Source organism: Salvelinus sp. IW2-2015, linkage group LG18 (assembly GCF_002910315.2).
Source record: "Salvelinus sp. IW2-2015 linkage group LG18, ASM291031v2, whole genome shotgun sequence".
Lineage (NCBI taxonomy): Eukaryota > Metazoa > Chordata > Actinopteri > Salmoniformes > Salmonidae > Salvelinus > Salvelinus sp. IW2-2015.
The window spans coordinates 41,751,454-41,773,727 of NC_036858.1; the positions used below are offsets into that span (position 1 = coordinate 41,751,454).

The 22,274-nt window shown below is 41.4% G+C and overlaps 1 protein-coding gene across 1 annotated transcript in view; it reads left to right on the forward strand.

Annotated features, from left to right (window-relative positions):
* The window catches only part of LOC111978381 (glutamate receptor ionotropic, delta-1-like), a 177,162-nt gene that overhangs the window by 83,539 nt on the left and 71,349 nt on the right, over positions 1-22,274 (forward strand). The window contains exons 4-6 of the mRNA XM_024008411.1: positions 7,046-7,219; positions 10,936-11,097; positions 17,104-17,223. Coding sequence (XP_023864179.1) covers positions 7,046-7,219; positions 10,936-11,097; positions 17,104-17,223 — 456 coding nt within the window. The remainder of the gene's footprint in view (positions 1-7,045; positions 7,220-10,935; positions 11,098-17,103; positions 17,224-22,274) is intronic.

Here is a 22,274-nt window from a genome sequence, read left to right on the forward strand (position 1 = left end):
GACATGCTGGTAAAAATGTGGTAAACTGATTTAAGTTTCCCTGCATTCAAGTCCCCGGCCACTAGAACCACCGCTTCTGGATGAGCATTTTCTTGTTTGCTTATGGCCTTATAGAGTTGGTTGAGTGCAGTCTTAGTGCCAGCATCAGTATGTGGTGGTAAATAGACAGCTACGAATAATATATATGAGCACTCTCTTGTTAGATAGGGTGGTCTACAGCTTATCATAAGGTACTCAGGCGAGCAATACCTTGAGACATCTTTAATATTAGACATCACTAGCTGTTATTGATAAATAGACACACAACCCCACCCCTTGTCTTACCAGACGTAGCTTCTCTGTTCTGCCAGTGCATGGAAAGACCCCGTTAGCTCTACATTATCTGTGTTGTCGTTTAGCCACGACTCAGTGAAACATAAGGTATTACAGTTTTTAATGTCCCGTTGGTAGGATAATCTTAATCGTAGGTCATCAATTTTATTTTCCAATAATTGCACGTTAGACAGTAGGACGGATGGCAGTGGGAGTTTACTCGCTCGCCTACGGGTTCTCAGAAGGCAGCCCGAACTGCACCCCCTTTTCCTCCGCCTTTTCTTTACGCAAATGACGGGGATTTGGGCCTGTTCCCGGGAAAGCAGTATATCCGTCTCGTTGGACTTCTTCCAGTTCACGGTGAGTAGTAAGTGTTCTGATGTCCGGAAGTTATTTTCGGTCATAAGAGATGGTAGCAGCAACCTTATGTACAACATAAGTAAAAAAACAAGTTACACACAATGCAAAAAACAGAACTAAATATCACAGTTGGTTAGGAGCATGTAAAACGTCAGCCATCCTCTTCGGCGCCATCTTAATGTTTCGTGCCTAAGAACAGTCCTTAGCCGTGGTATATTTAAGCAATAAGGCACGAGTGGGTGTGGTATATGGCCAATATAACATGGCTAAGGACTGTTCATATTCCTTAGTCATGGTATATTGGCCATTGTAAACTTGGTGGTTTGAGCTCTGAATGCTGATTGGCTGAAAGCTGTTGTATATGAGACCGTATACCACGGGTATGACAAAACATTTATTTTTACTGCTCTAATTATGTTGGAAACCAGTTTATAATATCAATAAGGCACCTCGGGGGTTTGTTGTATATGGCCAATAGACCACGGCTAAGGTCTGTGTCAGGCACTCCATGTTGCTTCGTGCTAATCAAAGGTCCTTAGCCGTGGTATATTGGCCATAAACCACACCCCCTCGTGCCTTATTGCTTAAATATACCACAGCTAAGGACTGTTCTTAGGCACGGCACAGCCCTTAGCTGTGGTATATTGACCATATACCACAAACCCCTGAGGTGCCTTATTACTATTATAAACTAGTTACCAATATAAATAGAACAGTAAACAAGTATTTTTGCGTCATACCCTGGTATTTTGTCTTATCAGCATCCAGGACCCAAACTACCCGGTTTATAATATGTAATATATAACAATAACTCTGAGTAGCACCACCTCCTGCTAATGCTTCTGCCTCTGTAAGTGACAAGCTATAAAGTTCCACACTGTTTCGAATGCCCCATGCAGCATGACATTGTGAGTGCTATGTGTTGTGACAGGGATGTAGGCAACCGTTTTAGCCAGGTAATCTCCAGGCCTTGTGTTCTCCGCCTGTGTGTCCCCCTGGTCCCTCAGATGCCTTTGAGCCAGACATGCTGTCATCAGGAGAGGAGGGGTTATCTCTGTCAGTTCTCAGCCCCCTGGGCCTCAGCGCTAACTAGGACATGGAGGCAGCAGGGAGGTCTCATGTCTCATTCATCAGCCACCACGACCAGCTGTGATAATCTAAATCAAATCAAATCAAGTTGTATTTGTCACATACACATGTTTAGCAGATGTTATTGCAGGTGTACCGAAATGCTTGTGTTTCTTCCTCCAACAGTGCAGTAATATCTAACAATTCACAACAATACACACAATACGCACAACCTAAAAGTAAAATCATGGAATTAATTAAGGAATATATAAATATTAGGATGAGTAATGTCAGAGTGGCATAGACTAAAATACAGTAGAATAGAATAGAGTATATACTTATGAGATGAGTCTAGCAAAAATATGTAAACATTATTAGAGTTACTAATATTCCATTATTAAAGTGGCCAGTGATTAGGGAGGAAGTCAGAGACCTGGCCGGGTGGTGGGTCTATAGGGATATCAACCTATCCCTATTTCCAGTACCTGGTTGACTGGGAGGGTTATGGCCCGGAGGAGAGGTGCTGGGTCCCCGCTAGAGACATCCTGGACCCAGCCCTCATGCCATCCACCGCCGGCACCCCAGTCAACCAGGTAGGGTACGCGCCCAGGKRGGRCGCCRGGTGGSGSCSSKRGKGGGGGGGGGGGGGGGGGGTACTGTCACACCGTGATTTGATTGTTCTTTGTATCCATAGAGCCAGTTCTTTTTTCCTGTAGTCAACCCTGCAGTCAGAAATTGGGAGAACACTCATTTAGGATGCTTGAAGCTTTAACAGTATGTGTGTGTTTTTGTGTGTTTGTGGGTGTGTGTTTGTGCACACAACTGTTAAACTTCAGGAATATTGATAAGAGGCAGTCGACCTACAGTACATACACATTACAATCAAAGCATAGTATGCCTGTAACTCAATGCACTGCTTTTTAAATGGAAACATCTTTCTTTAGGGACAGATTTTAGCACATTTTTAAAATAGTGATTTATCATGATTAGCTACAAAAAAATCTTGTGAATAATCACAATTACTTATTTTAATTATTTGATAGCTCTAATTATAATAGATCACCATATATATTGTGCAGCTCAAAAGTAGTGGGTAATTAAAGTAGGCCTATGTGATAGAGCAAACATTACAATGGTTAATTATAAAGTGCTTGTCTATTTCTGACAGATGATTTACTACAGATTTTTGTCTCACTATGTTAATGTAAAATACACATTCCTAATCAAACCTTTTTAATCCTGTCTTTGGGTAGTGTAATGTGTTTTATTTCACTCCTCCACCGTGCCTACTGCTGTTTCACAGATAGTGTCAACAACTGTTTCTATTCAAACATTTTGCTGGTGGTTACCACGGAAAATCAGTCATATCATCCCTGTTCTTCTTGACTCTGGCTGTCACGCAACGCGCCTCCCTCTAATCCATCACACACAGACTCAGATGTCACCTCCTCTCTTTTTGTAGAAAAAACTAATCCTGTTTGACTCCGTCATCCATCCATATAGAGCAAACAGTGTCAACCACCGCCCTCTGTGTGGTTTGGCTGATGATTTAGAGAGAAGGATACCTTGTTACGCCCTCCCTCATACATCAATCAATGATTGGTAACTGATCCTGTCTTGTATTGAAAAAAGTGGAAGACTGTCCAAAATTGTTATCAACAATTGCTGAAGATTGAAGCAGCAATACATCTCTTTTACTCTGCAACCTTGTTCCGATTCTTCAACACTTTTCAGTTCTTCTCTTTCTCTCTCCCTCTCTCCTCTCCATCCATTCTCTACTTCAGCTCTCCGATCATTGCCTTTCTCACCAGTTAAACTTCATATGAACCCATTCTGCTCTGACTTTCTTCAACAGTGACTGTAGAACAGCAAAACTGAAAGCGCGAACCAGTACAAACAGTGTAGTTATTCCCTCTGTAAGGCAATCAAACAGGCAAAACGTCAGTATAGAGACATAGTGGAGTCACAATTCAACGGCTTAGACACAAGACGTATGCGGCAGGGTCTACAGACAATCACAGACTACAAAGAGAAAACCAGTAACGTCTCGGACACCGACATCTTGCTTCCTGACAAGCTATACACCATCTTTGCCAGCTTTGATGATAACACAGTGCCACCGACTTGGCCCGCTACCTAGGACTGTGGGCTCTCCTTCTCCATGGCCGACGTTAATAAGACATTTAAGCGTGTTAACCCTCGCTGCCGGACCAGACGGCATCCCTAGCCGCTCAGACCAGCTGGCTGGGGTGTTTACGGACATGTTCAATCTTTCCCTATCCCAGTCTGCTTCAAGATGTCCAACATTGTTCCAAAGAAAGCAAAGGCAACTGAACTAAATGACTATCGCCCCGTAACACTCAATTCTGTCATCATGAAGTGCTTTGAGAGGCTTTAAAGACCATATCACCTCTACCTTACCTGACACCCTAGACCCACTTCAATTTGCTTATCGCCCCAATAGATCCACAGACGATGCAATCGCCATCACCCTGCACTATCCAATCTGGACAAGAGATTGTTGTCATTGTCTATAAGTTGTACATTTCATGAACCTTGTTTCACAGGCTACATACTTTAACAATATGGGCTATGTTTAGTACTTTTCTGGGTTGCTTGTTTGTTTTTAGTGCCATTCTGAGAGGCTGATCCAAGGTAGACATGTCAGTGACATTTACATTTGAGGCTATGGTACTAAGGGAGCTGTCAACAGTAGGCTTCTTCCTAAGGCAGACAGTTTCAGTGCAAACAGTGGAATTAAATTCTATGGGCATATGATTATTGCTGACAATATCCTCGAAGTTAACAGTTAAACAAACATAAATTAGGTTACTTACATTGACTTTACTTATTTCTCTGGGGTATAATACAATTTCTATATCCTCTGTTGCTTATTATGACAGGGAGGACTGGAGCGCTACCAAACCCAGACCGTCAGTCTCTTAAAGGGATACTTCATGATTTTGGTAATGAGGCCCCTTATCAGATAAACTCGTGGATACCATTGTTATGTCTCTGTGTCCAGTATGAAGGAAGTTAAGAGGTAGTTTCGCGAGCCAATGTTAACTAGCATTAGGACAATTACTGTAAGGCTATGGGTATCTGCTGCTAGCATGCTAGCAGATACCATAGACTTCCAGTCATTGCACTAACACTAGTTAGCAATTGCGCTGGTGCTAGTTAGAAACTTCCTTCAAACTGCACGCAGAGACACAAAAATGGTATCCACGAGTTCATCTGACTCTGAGTAAGTAGATAATGGGCCTCATTGCCAAAATCCTTAGACAGCATTTCATCATCAACAAAACACCAAAATTATGGAATTTCTCATGAACGAAGGGTGTTGCATCCCTCCAATATAGTTCCAGAAACTTGTAGAATCTATGCCAAGGCGCGTTGAAGCTGTTCTGTGGTAGCCCAAAGCCCTATTAAGACACTTTATGTTGGTGTTTCCTTTATGTTGGCAGTTACCTGTATGTGTCTACTAGTCAGAGCTAGCAGATTAGTAATGGTAGAGGCAAGTGATCGTGTGTGCTGTTGGGGGGAGGGAGGAAGGGAAAGATGGCCAGATAAGAGTACAGAGGCCCAGTCCTTCTCCAAGTCGCAGAGCTTCTCAGCATACATGTCTAAAGCTTAAAAAAGTGTTTTAACTCCTAATTAAATCTCTATGGTGATCACCAGGATTTCTTGATTTATATATCATGATAGATTAATAACGTTGACTGAGCGGCATATTGAGGATCATTTAGCTGTCAGACAGGCTTGATTTGATTAACGTATTTAGAGGATGTGTGCCATTGAAATACATATTTTTGGTTTCCATGCTTAAATAGGTCACCTCGGGACAGTAATAGGAGCTTTGGTGGTGTTTTCCTCCCAAAGTGTATGCCCACACTGAATGCATAAACAGCTGATCTCCTTAACACATTCATTCCATCTGATATAGAGCTCTGTAATGATGGCTTTGACCTGCACTGAAATTGTATTATACAGTAATACACAGTCCAGAATGTTAGTCACACACTGTGTTAGAGTGCCACCAGACTAATCAACAAACTCAAAGGGTACCCCAACGTTCTTCCCCTGCATACCAAAACTTGTTCTCTCCACATTAAAATATGAAGACCTAGCGCTTAAAGCTCTGTGCTTTTCTTTCAAACCACTAGTCTGTGGTCATTTTTGTCTTGTAGCAAAATGGCTCCATCAAGGTCACTGCAGGGTCAAGTGATGTCACAGCAGTCATCTGTGGTGGAACGTTCTAACAGGTCAAGACAGGAAGGATGATCCTGGACGTGAGGTCATAACTCCATGAATCCTACAGCATATTCCACCCGGTTAATGCACAACAGCACCTCATGAATATCCATTATTTACAGTTGTTTGTATGACTCATACTGTAGTGTTTCTGCTGTATAAAAATGGAGGTGCCTCTTTCTAAAAGCAGTAACGCACACACCTACTGAATTATCCATGAGGTGTGGTGCTTGTTGCATAACAGTTATGTATTTCTCAAAGGAATTGATGAGTTTTGACAGTGAGATAAATAGGGTGAAAGGGCCAAAGCAAGTGAGATAAATCGACACAAAGGGAAAATTAAATAGAGGGAGTAAGTGAGACAGACAGACAGCTAACGAGAAACATAGGCAGGGAGATGGAACGTCTGAAAGAGAAAAACAAACTTGGACAGATCGAAAGAGAGAGACCGAGAGATAGAGAAACACAGATAAGTTTGACCCCGTCAGTTGTCTCATTACTGTGGTGTTTGATCCGAGTGCTGGTTGTCTGTCACATCAACATTGACCGCTGTCCTGCTCCTGAGTCAGACCAGCAGCTCTAGGTCTCATCACTATTGATCTGACCATTCACAGGTCATCCCCTGTCTGACCCTGAACGCATTCCTCTCATCCATCACCCTTGCCTGCGCACATGATTAGGGAGGTTCCTACCCACAGCTTTATGGTGTACGTTCTGGGATTCTAAGAAATTGAAGGAGAGTTTTTTTACTTTGTCAATTTTCCAAAGGAACTGATAGATATCGGACATTAGTGATGATCCCCAATCCATCTTCAGCTGAAAATCAATTGAAAACCTGACCTTGAGAAGAGTGTTTATTGCATGTATTTCTTAACGTGTATTTTGATTAATCATTCTTAGTTGTCACACAAAATGTACCTAGTCCTATAATTCATATGTGAATCCGCAGCTTAAGACAAGTTCATAGTGGGAATTTACAAAACAATTCTTAGATTTATTTTATGGTTTTGACCATGAACCCTCCCACCCCACCCTCTCTTTTTTGTCGCAGGAGGTGAGTGACACAGAAATCATGGAGCTGGTCCACAGTTCGTTAGGCCGGATGACCGTCATACGGCAGATCTTCCCTCTGTGGAGAGACACCAACATCCGCTGCATGAGGAACAACCACCGCATCTCCTCTCTGCTCTGTGACCCCCAGGAGGGCTACCTGCAGTCCCTGGAGGTCAGTGTGAAGGATAGGACTTTATTACTCTATTTGACCATCAGCCCCGTCACCACCCTGTCATCACCGTAACACCGCATCCACACCATCACAGAATACTTTGTCATTCACCCAACATCACACCATATATTGATAAGACATGACGATAACCATGACAAAAGCATTTCTGAAGGTCGGCGAGAGCGATTTGCCTGTCAGCGCTGTCACAACATTGAACATCATCATCATTCTAACACTGTCATTTCCTTCACACATCCCTCCAATGTTAAACACCTCAGTCTGTCACCATCACTATTCTGACACTGGATTACACAGGAACACAGATTTCTAATGTTAAAAATGACTTAGAAATGTTCTCCGTAGTCATCTAGTGTGCAATGACCGTGACTTACTATTCAAACTCCATAGCTAGCATAGAACACTGTTTAGGACAGATAGTAAAATCATGTGGTATTATTTTAGACTTTATCTCTCAATTATTCATGTGAAAAAAGGTGAAGCACTGGCTAATGCCAAGTATTTGTAAGAGAGAAAAAAAGCACAGGCAAGTGCTTTTCATTTCTGATATAGACGTGTTACCTGTGCTGGGTAAAGCACTGGCCACTTATCTATCCATCCCCTTTCAAATCATGATCATGATACGTTAGTACACCAGACTTACTTTCTTAGGATTCATCAAGTGATGCATAAAGCCTTAAGTACACCAGCCAGACCATCATAAAGCTTTATTGATAACAAATGCTTTAGGTGTTGTAAGTGGGCATTTCCGTCTCTTCATGGTGATGTATCCTAAATAGGTATACAAATGTATGAAAATGCAATATCCTTCTTTACATATTTGGGTATTATTCTACACACTGGTTATTTTTATATAGAGTAGAGTTCAGTAGAGTTCAGCACAGTAGAGTATAGTACAGTAGAGTACAGTACAATACAGTGTACTCAACTCTAGTGTGCTCTACTGTGTACTGTACCAAACTCTACTGTACTGTACAGTACTCTACTGCACTATACTTTTCTTTACTGTACTGTATTTTACTGTGCTGTACTGTACTGAACTATACTCTACTTTTCTTTACTGAGCTGTACTTAACTATACTTTCCTGTACAAACATTTGAACCCAACTGTGGTTTGTTACTAATATGATTTCCCATTGTACCCAATTTAATTGCAGAAATTCCATTACTGATCTTTTGGAAAATGTCGTTAACGATTTGGTAATGGAATTTCAGGTTTTAACCACTTAATATTTCATAAACAAAATTGATATCAGTAAAAACACTATACCTAATTGATAGGTCTACCTTTTAAGTCCTGTGAACTGTCATTATCCTCTTTCCTCAAGAGGGAGAGACATTTTAAAATAACTTAAAGATATGTGGGTTTTTGGTAACGGAATTTCAAGGCCCAAGGCAAAGTTTCTCAAACCTACAGAAGACAGAAAAATGTATCCAAAACTAAATATACAGTGCGTTCAGAAAGTGTTCACACACCTTGACTTTTTCCAATTCATTTAAAATGAAAAGCTGAAAAGTTTTGAGTCAATAAGTATTCAACCCCTTTGTTATGGAAAGCCTAAATACATTCAGGAGTAAAAAAGGCTTAACAAGTCACATAATAAGTTGCATGGACTCATTCTGTGTGCAATAATCGTGTTTAACATGACTTTTTGAATGACTACCTCTCTGTACCCCACACATACAATTATCTGTAAGATCCCTCAGTCGAACAGTGAATTTCAAACAAAGATTCAACCACAAAGACCAGGGAGGTTTTTCAATGCCTTGCGAAGAAGGGCACGTATTGGTAGATGGGTAAAAAGAAAAAGCATACATTAAATATCCCTTTGAGCAGGGTTTCCCAACTGGCGGGCCGAGTGGTTTTATTTGCCCCCTCCAAGTTTTCTGATAAAAAATTTAAAGTAAAACAACATACATTTTTGGGGGGACATAAAAACACCAGGAAATCAGCTCCAAGTGATTTCCACCATGATTGGGGGTCCCATAATTCACCTTTCAGCAGGACAATAACCAAATGCCAACTCTAGCCAAATGTACGCTGGAGTTGCTTACCAAGACGACATTGAATGTTCCTGAGTGACCTACTTACAGTCTTGACTTAAATAGGCTTGAAAATGTACTGCAAAACTTGAAAATGGCTGTCTAGCAATGATCAACAACCAACTTGACAGAGCTTGAAGAATTGTAAAAATAATAATGTGCAAATATTGTACAATCCAGGTGTGGAAAGTTCTTAGAGACTTACCTAAAAAGACTCACAGCTGTAATCAATGCCAAAGGTGATTCTAACATGTTTTGACTCAGGGTTGGGAATGAATACTTATGATATTTCTGTGTTTAATTTTCAATACATTTGCAAACATTTCTAAAATAATTTTTTCACTTTGTCATTATGGGGTATTATGTGTTGATGGGTGAGAACATATATATTTAATCCATTCTGAATTCAGGCTGTAACACAACAAAATGTGGAATAAGTCAAGGGGTATGAATACTTTCTGAAGGCACTGTAAGTGTTGATATTATTTGGCAGGAGTCTTTACTTTAACATTATTGCGTTTCTGGTAGATGTTTTCTAAGACCCATTTTCCATATGTTTGACCAGAAATCAAAGTCTTTGCTTATTCCACGTTTTTAGGATGGAAAATGGTTGAACATTTATATATGCCTTAATTAAAAAATATATATAGATATGGATTTCTTTTGACACCCAATTTGACATGCTCCTATGAACATCACATGTTGCTCATGGGTCCTTTTGTATGGAAATGACCTAGTGTGTTTATGTTTGAGCTAACTTTTAAAAAAAATATGCATTTTGTAAACTCGATTTACCACCGTCACATTCCTTTCAACTCAACAAGTGTGTTTCCTCTATACCCAATATGAACATGTGGATTGAATGTCCAATTGAATCCTCTATGAAATGACGAAAACAATAATTGTACATGTATTGATCTCATGGTGAACCATGATAGAATACAGGAACAGAGGTCTGAGGAATGGTGTCCTTCAGCAAATATCTCTCTTTGTGTCATTGCTGTACCCTGCCATTCATACATGCCTTTGTTGGTGTAGCAAAATACTTCCCTTATATCGAAAGCATGCTTTGGACGTAGGCAATCCAATCCAGCCTATTTTTATTCCAAATGAAAATGCCAGGGAATGTGTTTGTGCTTCTCTTTCTCCAGTGGTCCTTCAATAAATCACAATCACAATTTCCTACAGACAAGTTAGAAAAGGTATACTGTGGGTGTAATTGTGAGTAATGCTCTGTGGCATTTCAACAGACATGTCTTTTTCTATCATTAGAAAACTTGAGGTTATCTTTCATATCTCTTGTCTGTAACTTAAAAGTGGTCATTGCAGTGTCAGACTGGGTTTTTTCTGCTCCCCAGGTGTCAACCACTATGGGTCTGTTTCTCCCTTTCATTCTGTGGACATGCTTATTCCCTACTGAGCAATTTATTTCCCCTGAACCTCACAGGGGCAGAGGCAGAGAGGAACCACTTTTGTGTTGGTCTTGTAAACTTTCACAAGGTTCAACAATTGATTTTGAGCATCTCGTTTTAGCTCCAACAGTTTTGGGGAGTTTTCCCCTGCCAGATCTCAAACTAGTTCATTACCTGCATGACGCTGCTGATTCTGCTCAAAACCTTTTATACAATATGTTTTATTGTGTTGTTTCTCCCCAGGTCTCCAACTTGTACCTGTATGACAGTGTGCTGATGCTGGCCAACGCCTTCTACAGTAAGCTGGAGGACAGAAAGTGGCATAGCATGGCCAGTCTGAACTGCATGAGGAAGTCCACCAAGCCCTGGAATGGAGGCTGGTCTATGCTGGACACCATCCAGAAGGTAGTACGCAGACTAACTCATACGGTGTCGAAATGGATTCCTTTCATTCTTTTCACATGTATCTCAACTGTTTGAATACAGATGTCCAAGGAGAATGATATAGTATGTTGTGTTTAGATTAAAGTTACACGTTTTATTTGTCGTATGTGCAGGATTCACATGGTATACACCGTCAAACTAAATGCTTACATGCAGTCTCCTTGGCGTGCCAATTGTCTTCCGCTGCCTTAGGAAGTAGAGATGCTGTTGGGCCCTCTTGACAAGAGTGGTGGGGTTGTTGGTCCATGTCAAGTGCTTGGTGATGTGGGCGCTGAGGAACTTAGAACTGCTGACTAATGCGTTCCCTTTGATGTGGATCAGTGGGACGTTCCTTCCTTTGCTTCCTGAAGACAACAATCCACTTTCAGGGCTCCCGAGTGACGCAGGGGTCTAAGGCACTGCATCACAGTGCTCGAGGCATCACTACATCACTGACCCAGGTTCGATCCCAGGTAGTATCACAACTGGCCATGATCGGGAGTCCCATAGAGCGGCGCAGCAATTGGCCCAGCGTCGTCCTGGTTAGGGTTTGCCCGGTGTCGGCCGTCATTGTAAATAAGCATTTGTTCTTAACGGACTTGCCTATTTAAATAAAGGTTAAATAAAACTTTTTTTTATTTTTTTTATCCTTTGTTTTGCTGACATTGAGGGAAAGGTTGTTGTCCTGGCACCACAATGCCACTTCACTTACCTCCTTCCTATAGGCTAACTCGTCGTTTTTGGTTATCAGGCCTACAACCGTGGTATCATCAGCCAACTTGACGATGGAGTTGGTGTCGTGCAAAGCCACGCAGTTGTGGGTGAACATATGGAATACAGCAGACGGCTGAGAACACACCCCTGGGGGGCCTGTGTGTTAACAGTCAGGGTTGAGGAGGTGTTGTTGCCAATCCTCACAGCCTGTGGTCTTCCTGTCTGGCCGATTGTCATTTGGGCATGTCACCTTGTTTTTCTTGGGCACTGGGAGGATGGTGGTCTCCTTGAAGCAGGTGGGCACTACAGCCTGGGACAGAGAAATGTTGAAGATGTCAGAGAAAACGGCCGCCAGCTAGTCAGCACACACTCTGAGGACCTTTGCCAGGGATGGCATCTGGGCTGGTGTCTTTGTGAGTTTTCACTCTTTTGAAAGTTTTCCTCACGTCAGCCTTGTATAGCGAATGCACCTGGTCGTCCGGAGCAGCGAGTATCTTCCTGGATTCCTCGAAGCGAGCATAGAACGTGATCTCAGAATGGTACGGATATCTCCGTTCATCAAAGGTTTTTGGTTGGGGTTTGTCCATATTGTTATTGTGGGTACAACATCATCAACACATTTCCTAAGGAAGCCTGTGACTGACAATGTATATTCTTCAATGTTGATATATGAGTGTCCTTGGTGGATGAATCTTTGAACATATTTCAATCAGTATTCTCAAAACAATCCTGCAGCATTTAGTCTGCCTCCTCTGTCCAACGACTCACTATTCTCTGTGTTGGTGTCTCCCTGTTGAGGAACAGAGAGGAACAGAGAGATGTGATCTGATGGTCCAGCAGGTTGTTTCTTCTTGTGGTGCGGATACATCTTGGTGATAATTGCTTGGTTAAAATCACCCAGGACAATAAAGACTGCTTCCGGGTGAGAGGATTCTTGCTGGCTAATTATCTTGTACAGTGACTTACAGGAGCAATTGCGATGTGCCTTGCTCAAGGGCACATCGGCAGATTTTTCACCAAGTCGGCTCAGGGATGCTGGCCCAACGCTCTTAACCGCTATGCTACCTACCGCCCCAGATCGGGTGAACAGGAGCTTGAGATGTTTTCAATCTCAGTACACCAGTTATTGTTGATGAGGAAACACACCCCTCCCTCCTACTCTTACCAGAAGCTGCCTTTAGATCCATACGGAAAATGGAAAAGCCATCTGGTTGAGTCGAGTAAATCGTCCGTAAGCCATGTCTCTGTAAAAACAAAGCCACAGCATTCCCTGATGTCCCTCTACGATTGAAGCCCTCTGAGTTCATTCCAAAAAATCCAGCGATTTCACAATTTAGCCTTCAGGATACTAGGAAGAGGAGGCCGTATAGCACATCTTTTCAGCCTAGCTTGGAGTCCCCCTTTCCTTCCTCGGCTTCATTCACCAGCATTGCCTTCGGTCATCTTGGTTTATCCAAATTAACAAATTGGAACAAAATGTACTTGATTGCATCAATTTACAGGCTGTGATTAAACCCATGAAATTAATCATTTAGAAATTAACAAAAGTGTTTTTATGAAAATATTGAAAGGAAAAAGGACCTATTGTATTAGTAATTGTTTTCTTATGAAGTCATGATGACACTGCCTTGTTGATTAGTCATGATTTCACTCTACTGCTCACCATTCCCTGAGAAACCAGATGATTTTGAAACGTTTTACGTACTTTGCACATCATCTAATGGACATCACTTTGCACCAGGCACCTGCACAGATAGGGCTTTACCTGTGCAGAGCACATGCCCCTTTGCCCTTCCACTCTTCCAAGTGCCCTTTTGGGTGGTGGTATAATTTCCCTCAAAATGTTTTTTTTTTGTATGCATTTTGTATCATGGTTGTTAAGAACCCACTGCCAGCTAGTCGTTGTCAAGTTTGCCACCTCCCTCCCCGTCCATTGGTTGCGTCTGATGATCTTCCATGTACTGAGCTTGTGCGCGCCTGGTTGCGACTTTTTCCCAGTCTGCCCTGTATGGTGGTATCCAAACAGGCTTGAGAGATGCAGTCACCGGTCGAGTGTGTGTAGCTAGCTACCTAGTTTAAATATCAACAGTACTGCCACAGCAGCATAACACTTGATTTAGCCTACATCATCATCAATATTCGGTCTGGTTGGCTGATATGTACAGCAGAGAAAGGCAGAAATACATAGAGAGTAAAGGTCTTCACGGGTCCGTTCCCAAATGGACCTGGGGCTTTCCCACCCAAACCCGATATGCATAAATAAATAAAAAATTATAATTTCGAGACGCGTTCCCGAACGGACCCGTGGACAACTAGACCCGTTCCGTATAGACCTGGTCCGGACCCAGACAAGATGTGATCCGAGTCAGGGAAGCAGCTACTTTATTTTAGCTACTTTACTAACCCGAGCTGATAAAGCAAGGAAGAAGGAGAGAGGTGCCGTCGGGACGTACTATGAACGAGTGACACGAGCATGGAGGAGGGAGGGAGGGAGAGACGAGCCGACTCGCGCTATAGTGGACTAATAGCTGCCATAGCTAGGTTTCCGTACAAGTAAGTTAAAATGACACATACCCGAAACAATCAGATCTGACCCCAGACTGTGACATTATTTTGAATTTTGGATCTGGACCCGCTTGGGTCCTGTATCGGGTCTCGGTTATTCGGGTACAGATGGATCCATGAAGACCTCTAATAGAGAGATAAATCACAATCAGTAAAATATCTTGAGCTAATTTACTAGCAGATTTACTAGCAAAAACCTTTTTTCATTTTGAGCACCTGCCCCCTTGAAGGTCTGTGCACGGCCCTGCTCTGCACCCCTTTTTCTACAGTAGATGTTCTTATCAGCACATGTTCCTGTCGTTGACTTAAAATCAATGGTCTGTATAGAAATTGAGCTGGTAAGCTTGGTGGTCCTGCTAGTTGGACCATACAGTGCATTCAGAAACCATACAGTGCATTCAGTGCATTTTGCTAATTTATTAAAAATAGAAAACTGAAATATTGTATTTACATAAGTATTCAGACCCTTTACTCAGTAGTTTGTTGAGGCACCTTTGGCAGCGATTGCAGCCTTGATTCTTCTTGGGTATGACGCCACAAGCTTGGCACACCTGTATTTGGGGAGTGTTTCCCATTCTTCTCTGCAGATCCTCTCAAGCTCTGTCAGGTTCAATGGGGAGCGTCGCTGCAAAGCTATTTTCATGTCTCTCCAGAGACATTCGATCGGGTTCAAGTACGGTTTCTGGCTGGGCCACTCAAGGACATTCGGAGACTTGTCACAAAGCCACTCATGCATTGTCATGGCTGTGTGCTTAGGTTCGTTGTCCTGTTGGAAGGGGAAACTTCACCCTAGTCTGAGGTCCTGAACGCTCTGGAATAGGTTTTCATCAAGGATCTCTCTGTACTTTGCTACGTTCATCTTTCCCTCGATCCTGACTAGTAACTCAGTCCCTACCACTGAAAAACATCCCACAGCATTATGCTGCCACCACCATGCTTCACCGTAGGGATGGTGCAAGATTTCCTCCAGACGTGATGCTTGGCATTCAGGCCAAAGAGTTCAATCTTGGTTTCTAAGAGTCCTTTAGTTGCCTTTTGGCAAACTCCAAGCAGGCTGTCATGTGCCTTTTACTGAGGAGTGGCTTCCGTCTAGCCACTCTACCATAACAGCCTTTTTGGTGGAATGCTGCAGAGATGGTTGTCCTTCTGTAAGGTTCTCCCATCTCCACAGAGGAACTCTGGTGCTCTGTCAGAGTGACCATCAGGTTCTTGGTCACCTCTCTGACCAAGGCCCTTCTCCCCCGATTGCTCAGTTTGGCTGGGTGGCCAGCTCTAGGAAGAGTCTTGCTGGTTCCAAACTTCTTCCATATAAAAATGGAGGCCACTGGGTTTTTGGGGACCTTCAATACTGCAGACAATTTTTGGTACCCTTCCCCAGATCTGTGCCTCGACACAATCCTGTCTCGGAGCTCTACGGACAATTCCTTCGACCTCATGGCTTGGTTTTTGCTATGACATGCACTGTCAGCTGTGGGACCTTATATTGACTGTGCCTTTCCAAATCAAGTCCAATTAATTTAATTTACCACAAGTGGACTCCAATCAAGTTGTAGAAACATCTCAAGGATGATCAATGGAAACAGGATGCATCTGAGCTCAATTTCGAGTCTCATAGCAAATGCTTATGTACATAAGGTATTTCTGTTTTTATATTCGCAAACATTTCTAAAAACCTGTTTTCGCTTTTTCATTATGGGGTATTGTGTGTAGATTTTTGAGGATCATTTTTTTATTGTGTCACTTTTAGAATAAGGCTGTAACGTAACAAAATGTGGAAAAAGTAAAGGGGTCTGAATACTTTCCGAATGCACTGTATAAGCCATACAGTATGCGTGTATAAAGTATCCTTTCCATATCACCTCATATGGATGCATCAGCATTTGGATGCATTTGTACTCCGTTGGCACTCAAGCGTAGGTTGCGTTGTAGTGTACTTATTTAAAATGTGGACACAGACATGTTCAGCAATCAACTTAGATGATTGCTGAACATGTTATAGACCACTCAAAGCATATTAGAGATTTGAGCTTTCCTCAGTTCCTGCCTTTTAAGGAGTTTTTCCTAGCCACTGTGCGTCTGCCTCTGCATTGTTTGCTCTTTGAGGTTTTAGGCGCAGGTTGACATTTATTGTCGTGAGTCTTGTCCTGAAGGCAGAACTGAGCGATTTCCCCTTAGATAGGCCAGGTGCAAAGTCAAAATTGACTTCATTGTAAAAATGTTTTCAAACAAAAATGTGCTTTTTGGTCTTAATTTAGGATTACGGTTAGGCGTGGAGCCAGTAACCGAAAGGTTGCTGGATCGAATCCCCGAGATGACAAGGTACAAATCTGTCATTCTGCCCCTGAACAAGGCAGTTAACCCACTGTTCCCTGGTAGGCCTTCATTTTAAATAAGAATTTATTCTTAACTGACTTGCGTAGTTAAATAAATGTTACATTAAAAAAATACTAAAATAGTGGTGGGGTTAAGGTTAGGTTTAAAAACAGATTTTATGACTTTGTGTCTGTGCCAGCTAGTGACCACTCTGCAGAGCTGCCTCCAGAACAATAATTATATTTACAAAAAACACTAACCTGCATTTTGTTTTATGCTGGGTATCTGTAAAGCACTTTGGGACAACTGCTGATGTAAAAAGGGCTAAATAAAATACATTTGATTGATTGATGAGACACCACTTAAAGTATCCTTGTTATTGTGCTGTTGCCATAGAGACGGATCACCGGGTTAACAGGAATGATGGACTTCCGTGCCGATGGTTCTAACTCCCACGTCCAGTTTGAGATCCTGGGGACCAGCTACAGTGAGACGTTTGGGAAAGATGTCAAACGGGTGAGTCAATGTTGAACAACGCAGCTTTTTTCTGATATTGATCAATTGTGTTTCGGTACATGCAAGAACATATGCAATCATGGGCACAATGTGTATTCTAACTGTGTATTGGGTCGTGCCTTAAGCTTTCAGTGGGGTTCAAAACCGTTCCATAACATACCTGTCAGCGAATACTTGTCAAGTGTCAGGAGGAAGAGTGACCTCTACTGGACATCTTTCACCATCTCCATGCAGGCAGTATAGTGGAGGTCGGTAACACTTTATATTAAGGTCCCTTAATGAACCATTTATAAACAGTTAGTAAAGCGTTTGCTTAACATTTATTAATCATTGTTCCTACATTTGTAAATGTCAATAAGCAGTCACTAAGTAGTAATTTACACATTTATAAACACTATTTTAAATGATTGATTCACAATTTACAAGAATTATTAATAAGGTGTTTAATCATTATATTTACACAATTTGTAAATTATTAATAATGAACTACTCAATTACTTTTAAACCAGTTATAAAGGAGTTATTGTCAACTCATAAGATTATTTATAAAGTATTTGTAAATGGTTGATTCATGGTTTATAAATGTATTTCTATATGTCATGAATGGGATATTTATTAATTGTTAATAAGTACATTTGTAAATGTGAGTACACATACTTACAAATACCTTAGTTGATGATTAATGTAGATCCTTATAAACCATTTACTAAACACTAAAATGGCCGGGCCTCGACAAATACAATAGCTGGGGATGCAAGAGAATGGCCGTGGACAGGCAAAAGGTCAAAACCAGTTCAGAGTTCCAGAGGTACAAAATGGCAGGCAGGCTCGAGGTCAGGGCAGGCAGAATGGTCAGGCAGGCGGGAATGGAGTCCAGAAAAGGTCAAAACCGGGAAGACTAGTAAAGAGAATAGAAAAGCAGGAGCACGGGAAAAACACGCTGGTTACCTTGAACATACAAGACGACCTGGTGCAGAGAGACAGGAAACACAGGGATAAATACACTGGGGAAAATAAGCAACATCGGGAGGGTGTGGAGACAATCACAGGAACAGGTGAAACAGATCAGGGCGTGACAAGAATAGCATGTTTTGTTCTTTTGAAATACAATTGAAATGTGAAATTCTTTTGAAGTTCAGTCTACCTTCAGGTCAAAACCGTTCTATGCCAATATATTTTCAACATGGTGATGGACGAAGGTTAAGGCTTGAAAATGTACCTCAATCCAGCGATGGAAGGTGTCGCTGTACTCCTAATGATCCCATTTATCCAAGCTGCGAAATCGAGAAAATGTAAATCATGCAAATGTTTCATTATACTGCCTTTTTCGTAAGCATGCTAGGCTAGCTAATGATAAAGTAGCCCATTGAATTACACAACGCTAACATCAGCAACTTTAGATTAGGAACTGCAAAATAGTTTATTAATAATTAGTAAATGGTTTATAAGTCATCCAACTGAGGTATTAGTAAGTGCATGAACTCACATTTATAAATTCACTCATTAACAATTAACTATTATAAACTGGGTGGTTGGAGACCCAATTTTGTTTAACTACTCTAATTACGTTGGTTACCAGTTTATAATAGCAATAAGGCACCCCGGGGGTATGACTAATATACCACGGCTAAGGGCTGTGTCCAGGTACTCTGCATTGCGTCATGCATAAGAACAGCCCTTAGCCGTGGGATATTGGCCATATACCACGCCCCCTCTGGCCTTATTGCTTAAGCATACCATTCATGACCTATATAAATACATTTTATAAATATGTATATAAATGGCGAGTCAAACCATTAATCAACCATTTAATATGCCTTATAAATAATCTTATGAGTTGATAATAACTCCTTTATAACCAGTTTATATGTACATTTGTAGTATATTATTAATTATTTCCAAACTGTAATCCAATGACTATATATGAATGGACAAAGCAATAGATCACGTGACACCATTTATTCCTATGTGAAAACTCAATAGCGCACTGAAGCGAAATTAAGTTGGAAAGATGGCATCTCATGGAGACATAACATGGGCAGGTTGAGCTACTCCAAGAAGTGACATTGCAGGCTAGCTCATTGCTGCCCCCTCTCATTGACTAACTCAAGTTGAAGGCTGACCATTGTACTGCAGGCTGCCATTAGAAACTCAATTATCCTTATAACTTCTTCTGTGCGATTTTAAAATAATTTGTTCAAGGACATACATCTGGTGTATTAGAATCAATTATTCTTACCATGATTGTCTCCAAAAAAATATATATTTACATGAAAATTGACCACAAATATATCCTTTTTTCCATTCACAATAATGTGGGTTCCTGTTTTTTGTTAACATTCCCTGCAGTACTACTTTCTGACTTTGAACTTCCCTGCTATGATCAAACACCTTATTAATTATCTTATAAATCACTAGTAAATAATTTAAAGTGTTTGTAAATGTTTACAGAACTATTTAGAGATTGCATATTGCCATTTACAAATATAAGAATAATGATAAATGGTAAGTGAACTATTTACAAACTGTTTATAAATGGTTTAATAAGGGACCTTAATATAAAGTGTTCCCTGAAGGTCAGACACACACAGCTATACCAGCTTAAAGAGATGCATAATATGTTCTGCAGGTGCAGTGTAGTACTGTGTCAATAACTATCACAGACTATTTCCTTCTGATACTCATTAGTGGGCCAGTTATCCAAAATGGAAAAGCCACAAGTGGAAATTAGACAACATCAATAAGGAGACACATGTGTGTGTGTCTGTGCATCTATGTATGTGTCTGTGCGTGTATATATGTGTGTCTGTGGTATGCAAGTCTGCGTGTGTGCGTACATGCAAGTGTGTGTGTGAAAATTAACTAACCATAACCACAAATAGTATGCTTTGTTTGTGTGCACTGTGCAAGTTGTTGTTTGTTGATGCTTCTGTCCTGGTTCAGTCACAAAGTTAATGCAGAATTAAGAGGAATTGCGTTTACTAGCAATCATTGTGGAGCAGGGAGTGACTGGGAGCTGTAATGAAGATTTAATCACTAGACTACCTAACTGGAATTATTAAGCCAATTCATCATACTCTCGCCATTAGCAATTGCGGAAAACAAACACACACACACACACACACACACACACACACACACACACACACACTACACACTCATGCTACACAGTATAAGCAACACATGCATACTATACACATGGTCACATGAGTACACACTACCTGTGCAGACATATAGATACAGCAGACACACAAACACTGGAGCATTCTTTTCTTGAAATCATTAGAGGCACCCAGGCAGGGCATGGGAGGGCCAGCTAATGGCATGCCAAATGCATTCAGTGTTGTTGTTCATTATCAGTATGCCTGTCTGCCTTCCTCTTGCAGCATGGCCATTTACTGGGGAAACCAGACACAAACACAAGTACCTCTCTGTCCCATTTAATGGCCTGTTCATATGTTCCTGGTGAGGAGTGTGGGATTGATTCAGCTATCACACAGGTCGACCATCACAAAAAAAACATTGTTTCGCTCAGGAAAATAATTTTGTCCTTACCGATATGTTGAGTAGGCTTTGAGGACATTAAAGGGAAATTTCACTGCTGCTCTATTTGGCTATATACAGGTCCATTATTTATTAACATATCATATGTGTCATAAACATTTCAAATTTCCTCACTACATGCAAATACGAGCGTTTCTGCATCTCACCGGTAGAAATGAGCCAGCAACATTTCCTGGTTGTAAGCAAACCACATTATCCAGAATTCATAGCGATTTCAGGATGTGGAGGACCACCCCGTGGTGTAACTAGGGCTGTTGCGGTGACCGTATTACCACCACAACTGCAGTCATGAGTCATGACCTCAGTAAAATTCCACCTGACCGTAGAGTCACGATAGTCTCCTCTTATGCACTCTGGACATGCTTTGTTAGTACCCAACTCGCTAATGATCATCAGGTTACTAATGGCCTGGTACTCGGGGTTCTTTTGTCCCTGTAAGCACTGACATCAAAAATCACATCACACACTTATCATGAAAAAGTGTGTGCTTTTAAAACTCACCTCACTGTGATTGATCAATTTGAAGAAAGAAGAAGTTCAACAACAGGTTGAAACTGAGTGGAAAACATGGTCATTCTGGATGTTGTTCCAAAGCCAAACACAACGAATTGGACAGCGCTTTCTAAGGTGATGATTAATTCAAAACACCAGTAAGCATATTAGAGCTTATGCATATATGCATTGGCTTAAATATATATGAGCCGTAGCCCGAAAAAAAACATGAATTTAAAAAAGGATTGTGCCATTATACAATACATAGCCCTTCCTCATATTATGCACAGCAGAAAAATATTAAAATAACTGATTTTAGATGTCTTTGGTACATAATTAGTCTAGCCTATGCGACAAAATTAAACAAATTCAGAGCTAGCCTACAATTATAGTGAATTTGTTTTTGATTTTGAATAGCCTAGTAATAGGGATTTTGTTTCTATTTTCATAATTCCTAGGCTGACCCATTACCTACAGAATATCTCACCACCATGTGTTTCAATCTCCTCCCCTCTCTCCTTCATTCCTTTCTCAAGCACGCAGAAAGATGGGTTGTCGACAGTTTAATGAAATATGTTTTGTTGTGAAAACATGTTACTATCGATGTTTCCGAACAGATTTCACTTGGGTTGGAGAGCCCATGGCATACAGAGTTTGTGCGGATATCACCTGTTGCACAGCAAGAGGCTGCATGCTCCTCAAATAGTGGTTGATTCTGACACCTATGTGAGGATGCTGTTCATTGACTATAGCTCAGCATTCAACACCATAGTGCCCAGGAAGCTCATCACTAAGCTAAGGACCCTGGGACTAAACACCTCCCTCTGCAACTGGATCATGGACTTCCTGATGGGCCGCCCCCAGGTGGTAAGGGTAGGTTACAACACGTTTGCCACGCTTATCCTCAACACTGGGGTCCCTCAGGGGTGTGTAGTCCCCTCATGTACTCCTTGTTCACCCACGACTGTGTGGCCAAACACAAGTCCAACACCATC